The sequence below is a fragment of the Dendrobates tinctorius genome, unplaced genomic scaffold, assembly GCF_039654945.1.
Source record: "Dendrobates tinctorius isolate UK_male_01 unplaced genomic scaffold, ASM3965494v1 ptg000257l, whole genome shotgun sequence".
Lineage (NCBI taxonomy): Eukaryota > Metazoa > Chordata > Amphibia > Anura > Dendrobatidae > Dendrobates > Dendrobates tinctorius.
The window spans coordinates 6,767,135-6,790,457 of record NW_027361924.1 but is presented as its reverse complement, the minus strand read 5'-3'; the positions used below and the strand labels follow the sequence as shown (position 1 = coordinate 6,790,457).

Genomic DNA, 23,323 nt, shown 5'->3' with positions numbered 1-23,323 from the left:
TGCCACCACCATAATGACCCAAATCCATGACACTAATAATGGACTGGATAAAGCTGACAGAGGAAACGTTTCCAAGATCCTAGTGCCAATTACTGAGGGTGGGATAGCATTGGATTATTTACTGCAAGTTGTGCGAGCAGCCACGGAGATTATATATCAGAGAGGCCAGAACTGGCAGCGAAACGCGTGCAGCCATTCAAGTGTTTGATAATTTATACAGGCGACCAGCGGTCACTTACTACTTTGTGCTGAAGCGGGAAAAATGGGCAAACGTGAGGGAGTAGGGACGATGATGGCTAGACGACTGGGTCATCTCCAAAGCAAAGGGTGTTGTGGGGTGTTCCGGACATATGGCGGATCTCATGGAGTATCCTCTGATTCAGCAGGTGCGGGGAGCTCCCCAGAAACTAGGCATTGTGGGGTGTTCCCATTATTTATCAGGTCCGTGTAGGGTATTAAATAGCGGAGGGCTGGATTCTGCTTCTGCAGTCCCGTAGATCATGAAATGGGGCCGAGCTCGAGCATCCGCACCTCTGCTCCATTTAAGACCTAGAGACGCTTTCTTGGGATCAGTGTGGATCTACAAATTATTCTCTACCTCGCAGATTGTGTATAACTGACAACTTTGGGAATACGCCTGTAAACTTTCCAGCCTGATCCCAGAAGAGCTTTGCCAGAAGAACTGCAGTATAGATCGCTGAAAATTTCTACTCGCTGTGATAGAAAGGTGTCAGATCATGCAGAGCATCGCAGCTGTGATACGAAAGACGTCAGATCATGCAGAGCATCGCAGCTGTGATAGAAAGATGTCAGATCATGCAGAGCATCGCAGCTGTGATAGAAAGGTGTCAGATCATGCAGAGCATCGCAGCTGTGATAGAAAGGTGTCAGATCATGCAGAGCATTGCAGCTGTGATAGAAAGGGGTAGAGACACAGAGCATTGCAGCTGTGATTGAAAGGTGTCATCATACAAAGCATCCCTGCTGTGATAGAAAGGTGTCAGAACATGCAGAGCATTGCAGCTGTGATAGGGGTTGGGACACAGAGCATCGCAGCTGTGATAGAAAGGTGTTGGGACATACAGCCTCGCAGCTATGATAGGAAGGTGTCAGGGGACACACAGCCTCGCAGCTGTGATAGGAAGGTGTCAGGGGACACACAGCCTCGCAGCTGTGATAGGAAGGTGTCAGGGGACACACAGCCTCGCAGCTGTGATAGGAAGGTGTCGGGACACACAGCCTTGCAGCTGTGATAGGAAGGTGTCGGGACACACAGCCTCGCAGTTGTGATAGGAAGGTGTCAGGGGGCACACAGCCTCGCAGCTGTGATAGGAAGGTGTCAGGGGGCACACAGCCTCGCAGCTGTGATAGGAAGGTGTCAGGGGGCACACAGCCTCGCAGCTGTGATAGGAAGGTGTCAGGGGACACACAGCCTCGCAGCTGTGATAGGAAGGTGTCAGGGGACACACAGCCTCGCAGCTGTGATAGGAAGGTGTCGGGACACACAGCCTCGCAGCTGTGATAGGAAGGTGTCGGGACACACAGCCTCGCATTTGTGATAGGAAGGTGTCAGGGGGCACACAGCCTCGCAGCTGTGATAGGAAGGTGTCGGAACACAGCATCGCAGCGGTGATAGGAAGGTTGTCGGGACACACAGAACATAGCTCGCTGTGCATGGACCTGTGGAGATATGGGGCCCACTCAATGGTAGATTCCCTGTAGGCAAAGCCTCTCTCCACAGATAATGGTCAGTCAGGAATGAGGAACATGATAGATCAAGGTGATGTCTTGTTTCCAAATTCCCTGGTCAGGATGCTGGAAATCTCTGAGGCTAATGCAAGTCCAATAGTTTGAAACCAGTTGCGTTTCAGCTTGTTGGCAGACTACAACTCTCGGCATGGACCCGGCCTCCATGTTCCTATACTGGGGCATTCAGTGCTCTGACATAACATGCTTCTCCAGGGGCTCCTCTGAAGCTGTTGTCAGCAGCCGCCCGCAGTACAGATTATATTACATAATAGCTGACAGCCCCGAGTGCAGCCTGCGGCCATCTGTGCGCCGTCCATTATCAGATTATTTTGGTCATCTCCTAATATCAAGGACTAAGTCACAGCAGGTGGCCATGTTCACAGGACATGGGGGTAAGGTATCGCTGGCACTCCGGCCCTCCTCACTAACCTTTGGACTCTCTCTTGAGATCCTCGCAGCGCTGCACTAACGCGTTCTTACAGCCGGACGCCTTCTGCTTTGTGTTCCGGTATTGGTTAGCCGTGCTGAAAAAAGTATCAGAAGATGGATGGGGTGACCACAAGCCACTAGAAACGTTCTCTAAGTGCCGTAAAGTCTTCTCCACAGGCTATAATAGCCACAATGTATGGCTCCGCCCCTGCACATAATGACCGCCCCCAAGGTTCCTCCCCTAAGAAATCTACCGTTATCCCCAACCCGTATAACCCTGCCCATTTTAAAACCACTCCCTATATCTCCTCACCCCATTATAACCACTCTATATCCTCCCCAAGCTATTATAACCACTCTTCTAGAACTCTGTTATTATGACCCTTATTTTTAACAACTAAGCACCTGTCTTTATCACCTGTGACTAATCTATTGCAGGTTATAACCACTTTCTATAACCTTGCCAGCTGTTATAACCGTGTAGATTACTCCTTCCTGTAATTCCACCCTTTATAATAACCTCCTATAGCCTTATAACCCCTCCCACACTCGCCATCTTCAGTTACAGCCCCTCCTAGTTGTCAGTGCCCATATATCCCCTCATAATGGTCATGGATGATCAGCTCCTAGTAAATCTCCCGCTCACCTCTCTGCCAGCGTCAGGGCCTCTGGGTCAGTGGGGGGAATGGTGAAGCAAACTCCTGGCGCCACCAGCTTCTTCCCATTGCTGTCGGTCACCTCCCATTTCTCACCTCTGTTCGCCTTTAGGGTGTATTGAGCCCCTCGGGTAATCTCGCCCTAGAAGACATGAGCGTTATGTCAGCCGACGGCAACAGGATGGGACCTGCCAATGATGTGGGGACCCCAGAAGACCCCCGATGATTGGGCGCAGCTCACCTCCTCTGAGTAGAAGTCACACACGGCCTCCACCGGGATGGGCTTCAGTGGGGTCTCACGCCGGAACTTCAGGGGTACGACCTGGTGACTGCGCTTCTGTAAGGAGCGGACCACCTCCTCGTACTTATCCAGAGCCTTGTCCTGGTCCTAAGACGGAGCACATTGCTGATGTAACTGATCGCCCGCAGGATAACCAGCCTATACTCATGTTCTTCATTCATCTCTACCCTTTATTCCTTTACTGTTCATTCATTCTTTCCAATGTGTCACCTCTCTAACATTCATTCATGTTTAGCCATAATTCATTCTATTATTCATTCCCTTTTGTACTCCATTCTTCTATCTTAGATTTCAGCTATTCATTCCACTCCTCATTCATCTTTACACTTCTCTTTCACCTTTCTACCATTCATTCAGTTTTCCTCAATAAACCCTTCATTCATTTTTGTCCTTTTACTCTTTTCAGCCTCTGCTGTCCATTCCTATCTCCTCTATATGCTCCACCTCTAACCTGTACTTCATTCATTTCCATCCCTCTACTCTTCCTTCATTCCTCGTTGTCCTTAATTTGGCATTATTTCCATTTCATTCTTCCCACCTCGGTATTCATTCCTGTTCTTGCTTAGTTCATTCTGATAAATGTTTCCTCTTTTTTGCTCTCCCCATTATTCATTCTTTTCTCCTTGAATCAGCCTTCATTCAGTAGTTTCATCATCATTCCCTATGATTTACCCTGCAGGTTTCTGGCACCAGTATTCATTCCTTTACACCGTACATTTAATGACCGAGCTATTCATTCACTCTCTGTATCTTACCGTCTTCTCTATCGATCCTGTGATTATTTACATCCAACATTTATTAATTCTTCATTCATTTTCTGGGCCACTAATTCTCAGTCTTCTCTGCCATCTTTATATCTGAGCATCATTCATTTTCCTACACTTCATTCTTTTTGGCATTCATTTATTTTTGATAATATCTATCATTTCATTTGTCTCTATCCTAGCATTCATTCACTCCAAGATCCTTCATTCTTTCTTCTCTTATGAGCTTGTTGCATTCTGTCTTTGGGGAATTCTATACCCTTCATTCATTCATTCATTTTCCTTTGTTTCATTTACACATTTGTTTTGATCTTTCTTTAACGCTTTCATTTACCTATTCTTTACCTATACACATTATTCAGTCATTCCTTGTTTTAGTCTACTTTATTCATTCATTCATTTTCCTATACTTTTTTTTTCCATCAGTATTTACTTTTTCTTCCATTTCATTTACACGATTTATTATTTATCACTACCCTGTATTCATTCATTCTCTTCTTTTGAGCTTTCATTTATTCTTTGGGCTTTTTCTTTGGGCTTTTTTTTTTTTTGCTAACACATTTAGCTTGTATTCATTCATTCTATAGTCTCTTCATTCTTCTTTTCCTCATTCTTTATCAGTCTTGTACCTTGTATTCATTCATCTCTCACTACTTCACTCATTCATTAATTCATTCCCATGCCATTCATTCTTTTTGAGCTTTCATTATTTCTTTGGGGGTTTATTTAACATCTGTCATCATTCATCTCTAGCCTGTATTCATTCTATATACTTCATTCTTTGCATCCCATCTCTACCCTGCGTTCATTCATTCATTCATTCATTTCCATACTTTTTCTCATTCTTCTTGGTTTCATTTTTAGATTTTTTTTTTTCATTTCTCTCTCCCCAATCATCACTCATTTTTACACCATATTTTTACCCCTCAATCATGTTTGTTCGTTCCCCCTGAATCCTACATGTAAACTTCTTCTCCATCATTGTTTCCCCCGCCATTCTCGCTTCAGCTTTCATTCACCTCCGTCTCGCCCTCCCTCCTGTCTTACCTCCAGGTCACGTAACTGAGCTTCTATCTGGTAGCTGTCCTTGAAGTCGGGGTTGTACTTGTGATCCAGGTCACTGTCCACCTTCTTCAGCAGGTCTTGGGTGTCCTTGGCGTCTCGGTAATACTAGACAGAAGACAGATTCATTGTCCCCCATCCATAATATAAGCCAGGACTATGCCTCTCTTCTCGAGAGTCCAACCAGGGGGTGGACATAGGGGTGACCCTGGTCTAGCTCTTTGGTCTCAGTTCTTACCTGGTGGTAATCCTCCATGTACTTCAGGTGGTTTTCCTCGCAGATCAGGAGGTTGAGGTATTCCTTCCAGTCAGCGTGCACGGCCTCCATGTGAGCCTGGAGTAACGCAGAGAAGAACATGGGGCCTAATCTGTTTCCTTACATATGATGGTGGCCTACATGTATCATGGTGAAGAGCGTTAGTGACGCAACATCTTTGGCATTGAGTGGGTCGGAGAAGACACCGCTGTCGAGACAGCATGTTACCAGTCACCACCCCATCCATGATCCACGGCGCTTATCGTCCTGATCGAGGTCTTCCCATACCTATGATGGTTACGGAAACCATCTTCTTCAGGTCACCATGTTCTCGGTCACAGATGAGGATAGAAGGAAGGAGCTTGTACGTCCGTGGCCCTCAGCTCAATCTCCCTGTGGCCCTGTAGACTGACTTACCTCTATGGGAACTTTGGCCGGATGTCCAGCCTCCAACATCTTATCTCCTTCCTCCTGAAGTTTGTTGATTTCTTGTTCTTTGGTCTCCAGACTTCTTTGGATGAAATTCTGTTAAAGTAGAGAGATTAGATTGGGATCGGTCCTGGCGATTATGGAGGAGTATTTGGGTAGATGGAGCACTGGGGGGGACAGAGAAGCCCTGAAGTAGGCGGGATATTCAATAAGGCAGAGTATTGAGGAGGACTGACATAGGGGGAGTATTCATGTAGGCGGGGTATGGAGGAGGATTCGTGTAGGTGATGTGTATGAGAGGATTGAGGTTTGCAGTGTTCTTCTGTAGGCGGGGTATAGAGGAGGATTCGTGTTGGCGGGGTATGGAGGAGGATTCGTGTAGGTGGGCTTGCAGTGTTCTTCTGTAGGCGGTGTGTAGAGGAGGATTCGTGCAGGCGGGGTATAGAGGAGGATTCGTGTAGGTGGGCTTGCAGTGTTCTTCTGTAGGCGGTGTGTAGAGGAGTATTGGGATAGGCTTTGTTCTGTAGATGGCAACGTGTATGTTGGTATCAGTAGGCGGTGTTTTCATGTAGAGGAGTGTTGTGGTAAGCGGTGTCCTCATGTAGGTGATGTGTATGTTAGTATCGGAGCAGGCTCTGCTCTGTAGGGGGAATTTCGGGGTACACCGTGTTCCAGTGTAGGGGAGTATTAGGGTAGCCGGTGTTCTGTTGATGGCAATGTGTAGAGGAGTATTAGGGTAGGTGGTATTCTAGTGTAGAGGACTTTCCGGGTATGTGGTGTTCTAGTGTAGGAGACGATCGGGGTAGGGTGTGTTCTGGAGGGGCAGTGTGTAGGGAAGTATCATGGTAGCCAGTGTTGTGTTGATGGCGATGTACAGAGGAGTATCCGGGTGGGCGGTGTTCTGTAGATGGCGATGTGTAGGGGAGTATCGGAGCAGGTGGTGTTCTCATAGTTGCTCTGTAGGGGAGTATCGGGGTAAGCGGTGTTCTGTAGGTGACACTTTGTATCCCCGCATACCGGTACTCACCTCATACTGTCTCCTGCGGCTGATGTAGTCAGTGTTGCGGTCGCTCCAGTCGTACTCCATCCGCTCCTTCTCCTGTTGGTCCAGCCAGTAGAGCTCGTTGGTGCAGCGCTGCATGTAGTCCTGCAGGGTGCCCAGGTCACGCTGCCGTTTCTGGGAGGCGCTCTGCCGGGGAAAGTGGAAAGGGGGGACATTATAGTAGAGGATGGTATCCGAGGTCCCGCTTTACTACTGACACCAGTTTATGGTTCCTTACCAGAAGTTTTTGGTATTTTACTTGCAGACCGCTGATGTACTCCTGTGGATAAAGGGGAAAAGCTCATGAGATGATGGGGGTGGTAGTAGTGTGATTCAATCCAGTGTGGTGAACATGGCTGACCTTGTCCGTGTCCTTGTTGACGTGGTCTCCAATGGCCTTCACCTCATTGTGCAACATGTTGTGCTCCATTATTTGGTTCTCCAGGTTGGGTAGATCGGTGGCGAACGTGGCGTTGTTCAGCTGGTCCTGGAGACGGGCGACATTGTCAGGCGAACGTCTCTATAGCTTGTGGGCACCCCTATAATCTCCGCCACTCACCATCTTATCATCGATCACTTTGCCCCAGTTGACTTTTGGAGCGTCCAGGACCGCCACCTTCTGATTGTAGATCTGGTCGTGCTTCTTCCTCTGGCTGTTCAGTCGTTCTTTCAGCTGCCGGATGCTGGAAACATGGAGAGATAAGCGGTGGTCGGAATCGGCTGCATCAAACATGACCTCGAGGGTCCCAATAAATAACACCTCGCCCTCAGGAACCTATTATCAGATATTCACTGGGCCGGGGGACATAATATTATACGGGACCTTGGATATACCCCTCTATTTAATATTAACCCCTCCTTGACCACAGAGGTTTGCTCTGCAGCTCCTAAACACCGGAGCTGCATGTAGGGCCCCTCGCAGGAATGTGTCTGGCGCCGCTCTGACCACCTGTCAGGGATCCAGTATCTGCGGCTATTTCTGTCGGTCGGTCTGTAGTCAGCTCCACTATGAGCCTCGAAAATGACAAATCATGAAAACAGACCGAGGGGACAACTTTTGAAAAATACGTCCCCCACCCCCTTCAAAGGGCCAACGAATTACTCCAATTTTTTTAGCCAATACACGACTCAATGCTCCCAGCACTTACTCCTCCTGTATCATGTCGCCCTGCGGGTGATTGAGTTGACGAGCCAGGATGGCATCTGTTTCCAGGACCACTATGAGCTTCTCCGTCTCAGACATGTTGCGGGCCGTGATGTCTTTGTACATCACAGGCTGCTGGGCCAGAAGCTTCTCCACATCCTGAATGGAATATAATGGGTTAAAACTGAGACAGCAATTTGGTAGATTCGATGTATGCAGCTCCCATGTCAAGTAATGTGAAATATGTATCCACAGTACCCACTATCACCACCTGGTGGCAGCATTGCTATGCATCCCAATATAAATCCAGGGAAGAAGCCGCTGCCCCCTGCAGGTATAATGTAAGAATGCAGCATGGAGGAAAGAGCTGCCCTCCAATACAAAACATCTGACATCCGGAGAACCTGCAGATTGTGAGTGACCCCCCACACCCAGAGCAATCCGGGAGGGGATCCAAGTCACTAACAGGTCCCAGCGGCTCTGCTCCTGCCTTGTGATGTGTTTCCACTTTATTTCCCTGGAGTTTCCTGCCATGTTTCCTTACAAAAAGCTATAAAAAAGCGATTTATGAGCAGAAGGAGGCGCAAATCAGGGTTTGCAAAGAATAAACTCCACTTTTCACACCCATCTGCAGCCAAAATCAAAACTTCACATTTACTTTGCACAAGTTTTTAATTATTGCTCTAGTCACACTCAAAGCAGATTCCAATATGGTAATTGTAAGGCTGTGTGCCCACGTAAGCGTTTATTTTCGAGTTTAAGCGTTTTTACCGGCAAAAACGCTTAAAAATCGCTTAAAAGAAACATCCCATTCATTTTAATGCATTTTGCACTTTTTGTGCATATTGATGCGTTTTTTTCCGTGAAAAAATGCTTCGCGGAAAACGCAGCATGCTCATTAATTTTGCAGAAAAGTCCACATTTTTAGCTATTTTCTATGTGTCTGGTGACGAGCAGAAAACGCGGAAAAAAACGCATGTTTTCTGGGAAGGAGTCCGGTTTTCATGCAGAAATTTTCTGCAGAGCTAGAACTATAGTAAACTGATGGGGGCACAGACTGTGAGCAGCTAAATCCGCCACCATTAAATGGTGGGTCCTGCTGGCTATCGGAGTGGGTAGGTGGGCACGGGTTACATGCAGTCAGATAGGTGGGCAACTGTTGTAGGTAGGTGGGCATCGGTTGCATGTAGGGAGGTAGGTGGGCACCGATTACATGCAGGGAGGTAGGTAGGTGGGCATCGGTTACATGCAGGGAGGTAGGTGGGCGCCGGTTACACGCAAGGAGGTGGGTGCCGGTTACACGCAGGGAGGTAGGTGGGCACCAGTTACAGGCAGAGAGGTAGGTGGTCGCCGGTTACACGCAGGGAGGTAGGTGAGTGCCGGTTATGTGCAGGGAGGTAGGTGAGTGCCGGTTACGTGCAGGGAGGTAAGTGGGCACCGGTTACAGGCAGGGAGGTAGGTGGGCGCCGGTTACACGCAAGGAGGTGGGTGCCGGTTACACGCAGGGAGGTAGGTGGTCGCCGGTTACACACAGGGAGGTAGGTTGGCGCCGGTTACACGCAGGGAGGTGGGTGCCGGTTACACTCAGGGAGGTGGGTGCCGGTTACACGCATGGAGGTAGGTGGGTGCCGGTTACACGCAGAGAGGTAGGTGGGCGCCGGTTACACGCAGGGAGGTAGGTTGGCGCCAATTACACGCAGGGAGGTAGGTGGGTGCCAGTTACGTGCAGGGAGGTAGGTGGGCGCCGGTTACGTGCAGGGAGGTAGGTGGGCGCCGGTTACAAGCAGGGAGGTAGGTGAGTGCCGGTTACATGCCAGGAGGTAGGTGGGCGCCGGTTACGCGCAGGGAGGTAGGTGGGCGCCGGTTACGCGCAGGGAGGTAGGTGGGCGCCGGTTACACGCAGGGAGGTAGGTGGTCGACAGTTATACGCAGGGAGGTAGGTGGGCGTCGGTTACGTGCAGGGAGGTAGGTGGGCGCCGGTTACACGCAGGGAGGTAGGTTGGCGCCGGTTACACCCAGGGAGGTGGGTGCCGGTTACACGCAGGGAGGTAGGTGGGTGCCAGTTACATGCAGGGAGGTAGGTGGGCGCCGGTTACACGCAGGGAGGTAGGTTGGCGCCGGTTACACGCAGGGAGGTAGGTGGGTGCCAGTTACACGTAGGGAGGTAGGTGGGTGCCGGTTACATGCCCGGAGGTAGGTGGGTGCCGGTTACGTGCAGGGAGGTAGGTGGGTGCTGGTTACGTGCAGGGAGGTAGGTGAGTGCCGGTTACATGCTAGGAGGTAGGTGGGTGCCGGTTACGTGCAGGGAGGTAGGTGAGTGCCGGGAGGTAGGTGGGTGCCGGTTACGTGCAGGGAGGTAGGTGAGTGCCGGGAGGTAGGTGGGCGCCGGTTACACGCAGGGAGGTAGGTGGTCGCCAGTTATACGCAGGGAGGTAGGTGGGCGTCGGTTACGTGCAGGGAGGTAGGTGGGCGCTGGTTACGCGCAGGGAGGTAGGTGGGCGCCGGTTACACGCAGGGAGGTAGGTTGGCGCCGGTTACACCCAGGGAGGTGGGTGCCGGTTACACGCAGGGAGGAAGGTGGGTGCCAGTTACATGCAGGGAGGTAGGTGGGCGCCGGTTACACGCAGGGAGGTAGGTTGGCGCCGGTTACACGCAGGGAGGTAGGTGGGTGCCAGTTACACGCAGGGAGGTAGGTGGTCGCCGGTTACACGCAGGGAGGTAGGTGAGTGCCGGTTACATGCCCAGAGGTAGGTGGGTGCCGGTTACGTGCAGGGAGGTAGGTGGGTGCTGGTTACGTGCAGGGAGGTAGGTGAGTGCCGGTTACATGCTAGGAGGTAGGTGGGTGCCGGTTACGTGCAGGGAGGTAGGTGAGTGCCGGGAGGTAGGTGGGCACCGGTTACACGCAGGGAGGTAGGTGGTCGCCGGTTACACGCAGGGAGGTAGGTGAGTGCCGATTACGTGCAGGGAGGTAGGTGGTCGCCAGTTACATGCAGGGAGGTAGGTGGGCGCCAGTTACATGCAGGGAGGTAGGTGGGCGCCAGTTACATGCAGGGAGGTAGGTGGGCGCCGGTTACACGCAGGGAGGTAGGTGGTCGCCAGTTACATGCAGATTGTCCTTCGGTGGCACAGGCTTGCAATGGTCTCAGCGCTTACTTATTTGATGGCTGCCTGTATACTTGGTGCTCATATGGTGGGAGTCACTCTGTATGTGATGGGTGCAAATGTGTTGGCACCCTCCCCGTACCTTCTGCAGCTTGGAGTCTGTGTCCACCACGTTGCGCTCCACCTGGTCAGCATTCTTCTGGAGTCTGTCGATGAGCTCGGACAGTTCCTTGTTGGAGACCCTGTAAGGAGAGACAGTCCTGATGTCAGCCAGGCACAGCATAGTCCTAGCTGCAGTCCTCTCCCTCTGGTTCACACCCCTGGGCCGGCCGAGCTCCAGCTCTGAGAGGTCCTGTGCCAGGGGGGAGCTGGAGCACTGGTGGTGGGCATGCTGCCAGCCTATTAGCTGGTGACTCATTCGGCCTTTTGTATTGCTTTCCAAACTATGTGTGTGTGTAAGCTAAAGGATCAGGCGTGTGTTCAGCCCTGCTCCGTGCGGCCACCCCAATGACTGTTGTTTACATGGGACTGCCAGTGATTGCGTGCGTGCGTATAGCTGTAGTTGCACCTGGGTCTCAGTACCTGATATACCCTATTCAGGGTCTCACTGTTGTTTACATGGGGCTGTCGATTATTAATTGCATTCCTGTAGCAATAGGGCATGCCTAGCATGCAGCACCCCCTCTTTTCATGGGACTGCTGATCATTTCTTGCCCATGGGCAGTATTGTAGCTGCAGGGATTTCAGTTGCTCCTCTGCCTGAATGGTCCATAAGCTTTGACAAAATAACAAAATCCAGCTAAGCCCCCGCGTTCCTGCTTCAGACCCCTGACTGCTCCCCATCCGAGCTTCCCCAGTCTTGTATAGCAGTCGCGACCGGTCACAGGAGCTTTCAGTTCACGCCTGGCATGTCAGGGGTTAACCCTTTTAATGAGCTAGGATGAGCTCCAGAGTAAATAGGTTAATTAGAGGATTTCTCCATTCTCCTCCCTTACACAAACATCATGTCTCCAGCTGTGATCAGGAGGTATGATCGAGTGGTGAGGCACGTCGCTCCTCCTGAAAAATGGCTGATGTCATATTGACACTGTGGTGTTATTGATATAAAGGGGTATTCCCCAAATCTCAAAGGGGTCTTATAATAATATATACTTATTAATTTGTTCCAGAGTAACCCATTTTTAAGTCTTCCCTGTTTTGCACATATATCACCCTCCTAAGGATACGCTACAGGCTCTATGTACCCTTCAGTTGTCATTGAAACTGTCCTATAAGCAGCAGTGACCCCGTGTGCTGGTATCAGAGAGGAGAGATGTACTTCAGGATGGTCTGAGAGGGGAGAGACTGCAGAATGGGCTATATACACAGGGGACAAAGAATAAGATATACTCCAGGAGGGGCTGTGTATAGAGCGGACAGAAAGATAGGCTGTATATACATGGTACAGAAAGCCAGGCTATACCGCCGAGTGGAATGCGTATACAAGGGACAGAAAGTAGAGATACTGCAGGGCAACACGGTGGCTTAATGGTTAGCACTGTATGGTGGCTCAGTGGTTAGCACTGCAGCCTTGCAGCTGTGGGGTCCTGGGTTCAAATCCCACCAAGGACAATATCTGCAAGGAGTTTGTATCTTCTCCCTGTGTTTGCGTGGGTTTCCTCCGGGTACTCCGGTTTCCTCCCACGCTACAAAGACATACTGATAGGGAATTTAGATTGTGAGCCCCATCGATGATAATGTGTGCAAACTGTAAAGCGCTGTGAAATATGTTAACGCTATATAAAGATTATTATTTATGGGATAGGTTGTATTTACATGGGATAGAAAGTTTAGCACACCACCCTGTTCCTGAACTCAATCTGCTTCCTTGAGTGTGCACTCTGACACTGGAGGAGCCCTGCAGCGTGCACACATGGTCAGTGATCCCTGGCTCCTGTCCGCCTGGTTTTGATCTCTGGCTCCTGTCCGCCTGGATTTGATCTCTGGCTCCTGTCCGCCCGGTTTTGATCCCTGGCTCCTGTCTGCCCGGTTTTGATCCCCAGCTCCTGTCTGCCTGGTTTTGATCCCTGGCTCCTGTCTGCCCGGTTTTGCTCTTTGGCTCCTGTCTGCCCGGTTTTGCTCTTTGGCTCCTGTCCGCCCGGTTTTGATCCCTGGCTCCTGTCTGACCGGTTTTGATCCCTGGCTCCTGTCTGCCCGGTTTTGCTCTTTGGCTCCTGTCTGCCCGGTTTTGCTCTTTGGCTCCTGTCCGCCCGGTTTTGATCCCTGGCTCCTGTCTGACCGGTTTTGATCCCTGGCTCCTGTCTGACCGGTTTTGATCCCTGGCTCCTGTCTGACCGGTTTTGATCCCTGGCTCCTGTCCGCCCAGTTTTGATCCCTGGCTCCTGTCCGCCCGGTTTTGATCCCTGGCTCCTGTCCGCCCGGTTTTGATCTCTGGCTCCTGTCCGCCCGGTTTTGATCCCTGGCTCCTGTCTGCCCGGTTTTGCTCTTTGGCTCCTGTCTGCCCGGTTTTGATCCCTGCCTCCTGTCTCCCTGGTCTTGGTTCCTGTCTGGGGCAGCTGCTCGCTACACTGATACACCTGTAAATGGAAGAGAGGGTGGAGAACATTTCTTATGTGCATCTCCTGATGTCATCATTCCATCAACAAAGATGGATGCAAATAAGATCAGAGGGAGTGCTAAAAATGCAAACTGGGTGGTGTAACAGTGCACCGAGCCCTTGGTGACACCACATGTGCACGAAACCCCCTCATTGGTATGAGTTAAAGGTCGATTATTTTCAGCCACTGCTGGTATGAGCCTTATAGAGACTAAATCCTCTATATAATCAAGTAATTTATTTATCAGTTTGGGGGTGACGGGCTCCCTTGTACTTCAGTTTACCTGCAATGTATCATTAGAAAAGGGAGATTTGTGCTGTTATGCCACAAAAAGGCCAAACATTCCTGGGGTTCATGCAGGGAACCACGATACCCTCCAGAAATCCTGGAAGACACGTGCATCATAAGGGGCAATCGTATGCCCAAAATGCAGGTCCTGTCCAGAGTGAAACCCTCCCAGGATCATCTTCTTTCCAGCCTCACCAAACCCTATAAATCCGGCCCTGCCTGACACTGATATGTCAGGAATGTCCTGAATATGGGGCCGGTGCTTGTTTTGAATGAGGTTGTCCAGAATTAGAAAAACATGGCAGCCTTCATCAAAAACAGCGCCACACCTGTCCACGTGTCTGCGGACGTGCACAACATCTCCTCCCATGCACAAGTCACGTCTATCAGTAAGTTTTGGGAAAACTACAATAAAATATTTCTTTAATACGGCATTAATGGGATTTGACAAGTGTCGGATTATCGAATGTGGAGGATTATCAGGACGTTGACGTTATCATTTATATCTGCAAATTAAATGTTACCATGAAATCAGCGACTGTCGGGATCCATAATCTTGCCCCTTCTTCATCCCAAATGTGAAGAAAAGAGGGGAGAAGTGGAGATAGATGGGAGAGGAGGAAAGAAGACAGGAGAAGTGGAGGAGAGAAACGGGGTGGAGGAAAGAAGAGGGGAGAAGTGGACGAGAGAAGAGGAAAGAAGTGGAGGAAAGAAACGGGGTGGAAGAAAGAAGAGGGGAGAAGTGGAGGAGAGAAACGGGGTGGAGGAAAGAAGAGAAGTGGAGGAGAGAAACGGGGTGTAGAAAAGAAGAGTGGAGAAGTGGAGGAGAGAAACTGGGTAGAGGGAAGAAGTGGAGGAGAGAAACGTGGTGGAAGAAAGAAGAGGGGAGAAGTGGAGGAGAGAAATGTGGTGGAAGAAAGAAGAGGGGAGAAGTGGAGGAGAGAAACTGGGTGGAGGAATGAAGATGGAAGAATTGGAGGAGAGAAACGTGGTGGAAGAAAGAAGAGGGGAGAAGTGGAGGAGAGAAACGGGGTGGAAGAAAGAAGAGGGGAGAAGTGGAGGAGAGAAACAGGGTGGAAGAAAAAAGAGGGGAGAAGTGGAGGAGAGAAACTGGGTGGAGGAAAGAAGATGGAAGAATTGGAGGAGAGAAACGTGGTGGAAGAAAGAAGAGGGGAGGAGTGGAGGAGAGAAACGGGGTGGAAGAAAGAAGAGGGGAGAAGTGGAGGAGAGAAACGAGGTGGAGGAAAGAAGAGGGGAGAAGTGGAGGAGAGAAATGGGGTGGAGGAAAGAAGAGGGGAGAAGTGGAGGAGAGAAACGGGGTGGAGGAAAGAAGAGGGGAGAAGTGGAGGAGAGAAACGGGGTGGAAGAAAGAAGAGGGGAGAAGTGGAGGAGAGAAAATGGGTGGAGGAAAGAAGAGGGGAGAAGTGCAGATAATATGGGAACGGTGGAGATAAAAGTGGGAGAGGTGATTAAAGAAGGGGGAGATGAGAGAGAAGTTGATTAAATGGGAGGAGAGGGGAGAAAATGAGAGTCAACAAGCTGGATAGTGCGGGGAGGAGGGACTGATTAAACAGATGCATTCTGGATTAGCAGGATTCCCTATGTTCTGTCCTCCATGTTTGTACAGCTTTTGTCTTTCACCTTTCACCAATTTCTGAGTCCGGCCGGGGGGCTACGGCACGGAGCTGCAATGTTACTCAGCAGACAGGAATGTACATGGGGAAATAGCTGCAGATAATAAGAGGCCATGATAACCTATTGTACCACATTCCACTAATCTGACATCCAGTACTCCAGACGTTCCTGCAGTCAGTCCAGGGCAGAGGGAACCAATCAAGGGACGCCTTGTTTCACTTTTTTTTGAGTGTCAGACACCTGACAAGTCCATCATAGAAGCCGATACCAATACCACCAGGAAGGTGGTCGCTCCCATCACACACGTCACATAAATACAATATAGAGCGCAGAACTTGGGGGGACGTACACTGACGTGGCCCCGGGTCAGACTTCCACGCCGGTCCTCAATACTGCCAGGACAGCTTATTCTATGTAGCTCTGCCTCAATAGTATTCATCTGAAATGACATCATTGGGGGATGGGGCCACTATTGTCAAAATATATCTAAAATAAGCCCCTAATACTAAGACTGGAGAGGATTTATAACACCTCAAACTGCTGAAAAAAAATATTTACTGTGTGTGTATATATATATATAAAAAAATCTGATGACTAATGCGGAGTGAGGTCGCGATCCTCTATATAAGGTTGTAGACGCTTTAACGCCTTCATATCATCCGCCGTATGTCCATGTGTACGGTGCTGTATTATGATGGGCACATTGAGGATCCTTCACTGATGACTTCACATCTCTCTAAGTGCTGACATCCTTATGACGTCATGTTTCCCAGAGGCAGTGACACCTCTCAGCTTCCATCACTCATCTCCTTCACCTGAAAAAAAAGTGTCTCATTTGAATTTTTAATGAATTGTAGCAAGATTTACGAGACTCAGATTACAGGCCTCCTGACTAAGTTCTTGAGCATCAGCTGTGCGAATTCGGAGTCTAGTAAATGTTTTTATGGAATTCTGATTTTAAAACCATGTGGATTTTTTGTTACAAAGTGTTCTAACCCCGCCCACTTGTCATAACTGGAAAGTTTATTTTCAAGGATATTATTAGCTACAAAGTGCTCCTGCCCCTGCTTAATCTTCATTTGCAGCATCCGATTGGCTACATAGTGTTCTATCTCCGCCCACTCATTCTAGTGTTCCATCCCCAGCCATTCCCCCAACGCCTTCCCTTCTGCTCTCTTCTGATTGGCTATTGAGTGTTCTATTCCCACCCCTTCCACATCTTCTCCATTGCTGCTAATATCCAAATGGTTCCAGGGTGTTTTATTCCCTCCCATCAATACCCAGTTCACGGCTGTTGTGCCCTGATGAGATTCGCCCATTCCATTATTCAGTTCCTGCTGCGGTGATCTGATTACTTCCAGTGTTTTATCCTCCTGCATTTCACACCCAGATATTTGCTGTTGTAACCTTATTGTTTCCTGGGTTTTCTCACCCCACCCATTTCACATTTCTTTACCCGCTTCTGTGATCTGATTGGTTCCTGGGTTTCCTGACCCCACCCATTCCATATTTCTTTACCTGCTGCTGTAATCTGATTGCTTCCTGGATGTTCTTACCCGACTTATTTTTTACCTGCTGCTGTGATCTGATTGGCTGCAACGAGTTTTAATCTCTATTTAAATTTGAATTCTGCAACACAACTGCCCGACTATATTAGCGCAGTGAATAGGTTTATTGTACAGCGCTAGGTGGCGTCACTTACTACAGTGTATAACGTATTACGGTCAGGTGACGGCCAGACCTGCAGGAACCTGCACTCTGCACAGAATGTGAGATCAGACTTGCTGTAGGGAAAACATTTCAATAAATGTAAAAAAAAAAAAGAAGTGAAAAATTACTGTAAGAATTTCCAATGACCCCCTTAAGGCTACAAGTACAGGAGAGCAGACACAAGACTGTCCTTCCCTCCTGTGGATATAACTTACTACAGGATAGAAAACGCTGGTGGACAATTCCATAAAGTGTAGACACAGTTGGCAATCGCATATATAAAGCTTTCCTGTAGACCGGCCATCTGGGAGCAGCCGTCCAGCTGAGCGGGGGACACAACTCTCAGCTAAACCCTAGAAGTGGCAGACTCCAACAATTGTCTGTATCCTCACAATCAGCAAAACTATGAGTATACAAGGCTGCATCATGTTCTCAGGGTGAGGACATGCTTTTATTATAAGGATGGACCACGCCCCAGCGCAAGGACGGGCCACGCCCCAGCGCAAGGACGGGCCACGCCCCAGCGCAAGGACAAGTCACACCCCAGCGCAAGGACGGGCCACGCCCCAGCGCAAGGATGGGCCACGCCCCAGCACAAGGATGGGCCACGCCCCAACGCAAGGACAGGCCACTCCCCAGCGCAAGGATGGACCACGCCCCAGCGCAAGGACAAGTCACACCCCAGCGCAAGGATGGGCCACGTCCCAGCGCAAGGACAGGCCACTCCCCAGCGCAAGGACAGGCCACTCCCCAGCGCAAGGATGGACCACGCCCCAGCGCAAGGACAAGTCACGCCCCAGCGCAAGGACGGGCCACGCCCCAGCGCTAGGACGGGCCAATCTCAGGCGTAAGGGCAGGCCACTCCCCAGCGCAAGGACAGGCCATACCCAGCACAAGAATTGGACATGCTGTAATTAGAGAAATGAAGCAAGCAGCAGCAGAGAGTAGGATATGGCATGACGGGTTGCAGGGGCGAGGAATATGGCATGCCCAATCACAGAAGGGGGGAGACAGCATGTCTTGTCGCAGGGGGTGGGGGGATACAGAATGCTGTGGCAGGGGGTGTCACGACATGCTGCGGGGAAGGGTTGGCTATAGCATGCTGCTGCGGCAGAGAAGGGGGTATGGCATGCTGCGGTGGAGGGTAAGAAGGCAGTAATACTTTTCATTTAAAACTTAAAAATGTTGCAAAAACAGCATTACTGAATGTTTCTAAATAGACTAAAAGTACAAATATTTTCCTATTGTGCGGCAGGTACAGAGGTCACACCAGGGACTACATCTGTCAGGGGTCCTGACAGCCCCTCTGCCCCATTGGCGGGCACCAGTATTATATATTATATGTGTCCTGTCTCGGCTTTTGCATTGGCTCCAGAAGCTCCATGTTCCGCACTGACATGGAACGCGCCCCTCCTGACGTTAAAGAGGTTCTGCAGTGTATAAGACACAGGTCCTGAGATCTGCTCTGGGGCTCCTCTACTGTGCGGAGCTGCAGGTGATTGGACGTGGTTATATAAGTATCCGATTCTCCTGCCGTCGACCCCTAAGGAGAGAAAAGCCCAAACCTCTGAACTCTGATGGACAAGCCATGATGCAATGTATATACCACACAGACATGGAAATGAGGAGATCAATGCTGACAGGAGAAGCGTTCTACAAACCGCAGCGTGCAGCAGCGCCATCACCCCGGCAGGTCGCGGCCTGTACAAAGAATTCTCCTCTACATATTTAGGATTAACTTTACTTATTACATCTAATAGAAAAGGAGGAGAGGAAAGAATTATTTCCCCAGGTCCTGTCAGCGTCATGTCTCTACAAAGAACAGTCATAAAAGCAATTATTACACAGAAGACACCGACTAAGTGTGAACCGACAGGAATCTAATCGCTGCAATACTGTGCCCAGTAGAAAACAAAGCATCATAATACTGCCCCTATATACAAGAATATAACTACTATAATACTGCCCCTATATACAAGAATATAACTACTATAATACTGCTCCTATGTACAAGAATATAACTACTATAATACTGCCCCTATATACAAGAATATAACTACTATAATACTGTCCATATGTTCAAGAATATAACTACTATAATACTGCCCCTATATACAAGAATATAACTAATATAATACTGACCCTATATACAAGAATATAACTACTATAATACTGTCCATATGTTCAAGAATATAACTACTATAATACTGCCCCTATGTACAAGAATATAACTACTATAATACTGCTCCTATGTACAAGAATATAACTACTATAATACTGCTCCCTATGTACAAGAATATAACTACTATAATACTGCCCTCTATATACAAGAATATAACTACTATAATACTGCCCCTATGTACAAGAATATAACTACTATAATACTGCCCCCTATGTACAAGAATATAACTACTATAATACTGCTCCCTATGTACAAGAATATAACTACTATAATACTGCCCCTATGTACAATAATATAACTACTATAATACTGTCCATATGTTCAAGAATATAACTACTATAATACTGCCACTATGTACAAGAATATAACTACTATAATACTGCCACTATGTACAAGAATATAACTACTATAATACTGCCCCTATGTACAAGAATATAACTACTATAATACTGCCCCTATATACAAGAATATAACTACTATAATACTGCCCCCTACGTACAAGAATATAACAACTATAATACTGCCCCCTATGTACAAGAACATAACTACTATAATACTGCTCCTATGTACAAGAATATAACTACTATAATACTGCCCCCTATGTACAAGAATATAACTACTATAATACTGCCCCCTATGTACAAGAATATAACTACTATAATACTGCCCCCTATGTACAAGAATATAACTACTATAATACTGCCCCTATGTACAAGAATATAACTACTATAATACTGCCCCCTATGTACAAGAATATAACTACTATAATACTGCTCCTATGTACAAGAATATAACTACTATAATACTGCTCCTATGTACAAGAATATAACTACTATAATACTGCCCCCATGTACAAGAATATAACTACTATAATACTGCCCCTATGTACAAGAATATAACTAATATAATACTGCCCCCTATGTAAAAGAATATAACTACTATAATACTGCTCCTATGTACAAGAATATAACTAATATAATACTGCCCCCTATGTACAAGAATATAACTACTATAATACTGCTTCTATGTACAAGAATATAACTAATATAATACTGCCCCTATGTACAAGAATATAACTAATATAATACTGCCCCCTATGTACAAGAATATAACTACTATAATACTGCTCCTATGTACAAGAATATAACTACTATAATACTGCTCCTATGTACAAGAATATAACTAATATAATACTGCCCCCTATGTACAAGAATATAACTTCTATAATACTGCCTCCTATGTACAAGAATATAACTACTACAATACTGCCCCCTATGTACAAGAATATAACTACTATAATACTGCCAAGAATAATACATAATATTATAATCAATTATATTATTATATTAATATAATATAATATAATAATATTAATAATAATAATATAATATATTATTATATTAATATAATATAATAATACAAATATAATACTGTACAAGAATATAACTACTATAATACTGCTCCTATGTACAAGAATATAACTACTATAATACTGCCACTATGTACAAGAATATAACTACTATAATACTGCCACTATGTACAAGAATATAACTACTATAATACTGCCCCTATATACAAGAATATAACTACTATTATACTGCCCCTATGTACAAGAATATAACAACTATAATACTGCCCCCTATGTACAAGAATATAACTACTATAATACTGCCCCTATGTACAAGAATATAACTACTATAATACTGCTCCTATGTACAAGAATATAACTACTATAATACTGCCACTATGTACAAGAATATAACTACTATAATACTGCCACTATGTACAAGAATATAACTACTATAATACTGCCCCTATGTACAAGAATATAACTACTATAATACTGCCCCTATGTACAATAATATAACTACTATAATACTGCCCCCTATATACAAGAATATAACTACTATAATACTGCCCCCTATATACAAGAATATAACTACTATAATACTGCCCCTATGTACAAGAATATAACTACTATAATACTGCCCCTATATACAAGAATATAACTAATATAATACTGACCCTATATACAAGAATATAACTACTATAATACTGTCCATATGTTCAAGAATATAACTACTATAATACTGCCCCTATGTACAAGAATATAACTACTATAATACTGCTCCTATGTACAAGAATATAACTACTATAATACTGCTCCCTATGTACAAGAATATAACTACTATAATACTGCCCTCTATATACAAGAATATAACTACTATAATACTGCCCCTATGTACAAGAATATAACTACTATAATACTGCCCCCTATGTACAAGAATATAACTACTATAATACTGCTCCCTATGTACAAGAATATAACTACTATAATACTGCCCCTATGTACAATAATATAACTACTATAATACTGTCCATATGTTCAAGAATATAACTACTATAATACTGCCCCTATGTACAAGAATATAACTACTATAATACTGCTCCTATGTACAAGAATATAACTACTATAATACTGCTCCCTATGTACAAGAATATAACTACTATAATACTGCCCTCTATATACAAGAATATAACTACTATAATACTGCCCCTATGTACAAGAATATAACTACTATAATACTGCCCCCTATGTACAAGAATATAACTACTATAATACTGCTCCCTATGTACAATAATATAACTACTATAATACTGCCCCTATGTACAATAATATAACTACTATAATACTGCCCCCTATATACAAGAATATAACTACTATATTACTGTCCCCGATGTACAAGAATATAACTACTATAATACTGCTCCTATGTACAAGAATATAACTACTATATTACTGTCCCCGATGTACAAGAATATAACTACTATAATGCTGCCCCCCTATGTACAAGAATATAACTACTATAATACTGCCCCCTATATACAGGAATATAACTACTATAATACTGCTCCTATGTACAAGAATATAACTACTATTATACTGCCCCCTATGTACAAGAATATAACTACTATAATACTGCCCCCTATGTACAAGAATATAACTACTATAATACTGCTCCTATGTACAAGAATATAACTACTATATTACTGTCCCCGATGTACAAGAATATAACTACTATAATACTGCTCCTATGTACAAGAATATAACTACTATATTACTGTCCCCGATGTACAAGAATATAACTACTATAATACTGCCCCCCTATGTACAAGAATATAACTACTATAATACTGCCCCCTATATACAGGAATATAACTACTATAATACTGCTCCTATGTACAAGAATATAACTACTATAATACTGCCCCCTATGTACAAGAATATAACTACTATAATACTGCCCCCTATGTACAAGAATATAACTACTATAATACTGCTCCTATGTACAAGAATATAACTACTATAATACTGCCCCCTATGTACAAGAATATAACTACTATAATACTGCCCCCTATGTACAAGAATATAACTACTATAATACTGCCCCCTATGTACAAGAATATAACTACTATAATACTGCTCCTATGTACAAGAATATAACTACTATATTACTGTCCCCGATGTACAAGAATATAACTACTATAATACTGCCCCCCTATGTACAAGAATATAACTACTATAATACTGCCCCCTATATACAGGAATATAACTACTATAATACTGCCCTTATATACAGGAATATAACTACTATAATACTGCTTAGATATAGAAGTTTATAGTACCACAATGTTGGCCAGCATGAATACTCAGCACTCTTCCTTCTATTGTACTGTGTGCAGTGTATATGTATATGTGTGTATATACGGGATTTATATCTAGTGGGTAAATCCCGTTCCTAGTACTTCGCTCCATGTCAGTGATGTGTCTCTTCCATAATTCAGCAGGTGATGGGCTCGGCTGTGCAGGGCGTTGTTGTGCGCTCGATCAGTAATGAAGTTTATTTTTGAACTCTCATTAATCGTTCCTTTGTGTCTTCCTCTCAGTAACAATGTATCACTTTCTCTTCCGGTGT

At 46.3% G+C, this 23,323-nt stretch overlaps 1 protein-coding gene across 1 annotated transcript in view; it reads right to left on the bottom strand.

Annotated features, from left to right (window-relative positions):
- The window catches only part of PPL (periplakin), a 44,625-nt gene that overhangs the window by 5,779 nt on the left and 15,523 nt on the right, over positions 1-23,323 (bottom strand). Inside the window, exons 2-13 of the mRNA XM_073558570.1 lie at positions 11,077-11,176; positions 7,837-7,991; positions 7,248-7,371; positions 7,050-7,175; positions 6,927-6,968; positions 6,674-6,835; positions 5,635-5,742; positions 5,200-5,295; positions 4,947-5,069; positions 3,076-3,222; positions 2,825-2,976; positions 2,179-2,273 (exon numbers count right to left, since the gene is read on the bottom strand). Of these exons, the coding sequence (XP_073414671.1) occupies positions 2,179-2,273; positions 2,825-2,976; positions 3,076-3,222; positions 4,947-5,069; positions 5,200-5,295; positions 5,635-5,742; positions 6,674-6,835; positions 6,927-6,968; positions 7,050-7,175; positions 7,248-7,371; positions 7,837-7,991; positions 11,077-11,176 (1,430 nt within the window). The remainder of the gene's footprint in view (positions 1-2,178; positions 2,274-2,824; positions 2,977-3,075; positions 3,223-4,946; positions 5,070-5,199; positions 5,296-5,634; positions 5,743-6,673; positions 6,836-6,926; positions 6,969-7,049; positions 7,176-7,247; positions 7,372-7,836; positions 7,992-11,076; positions 11,177-23,323) is intronic.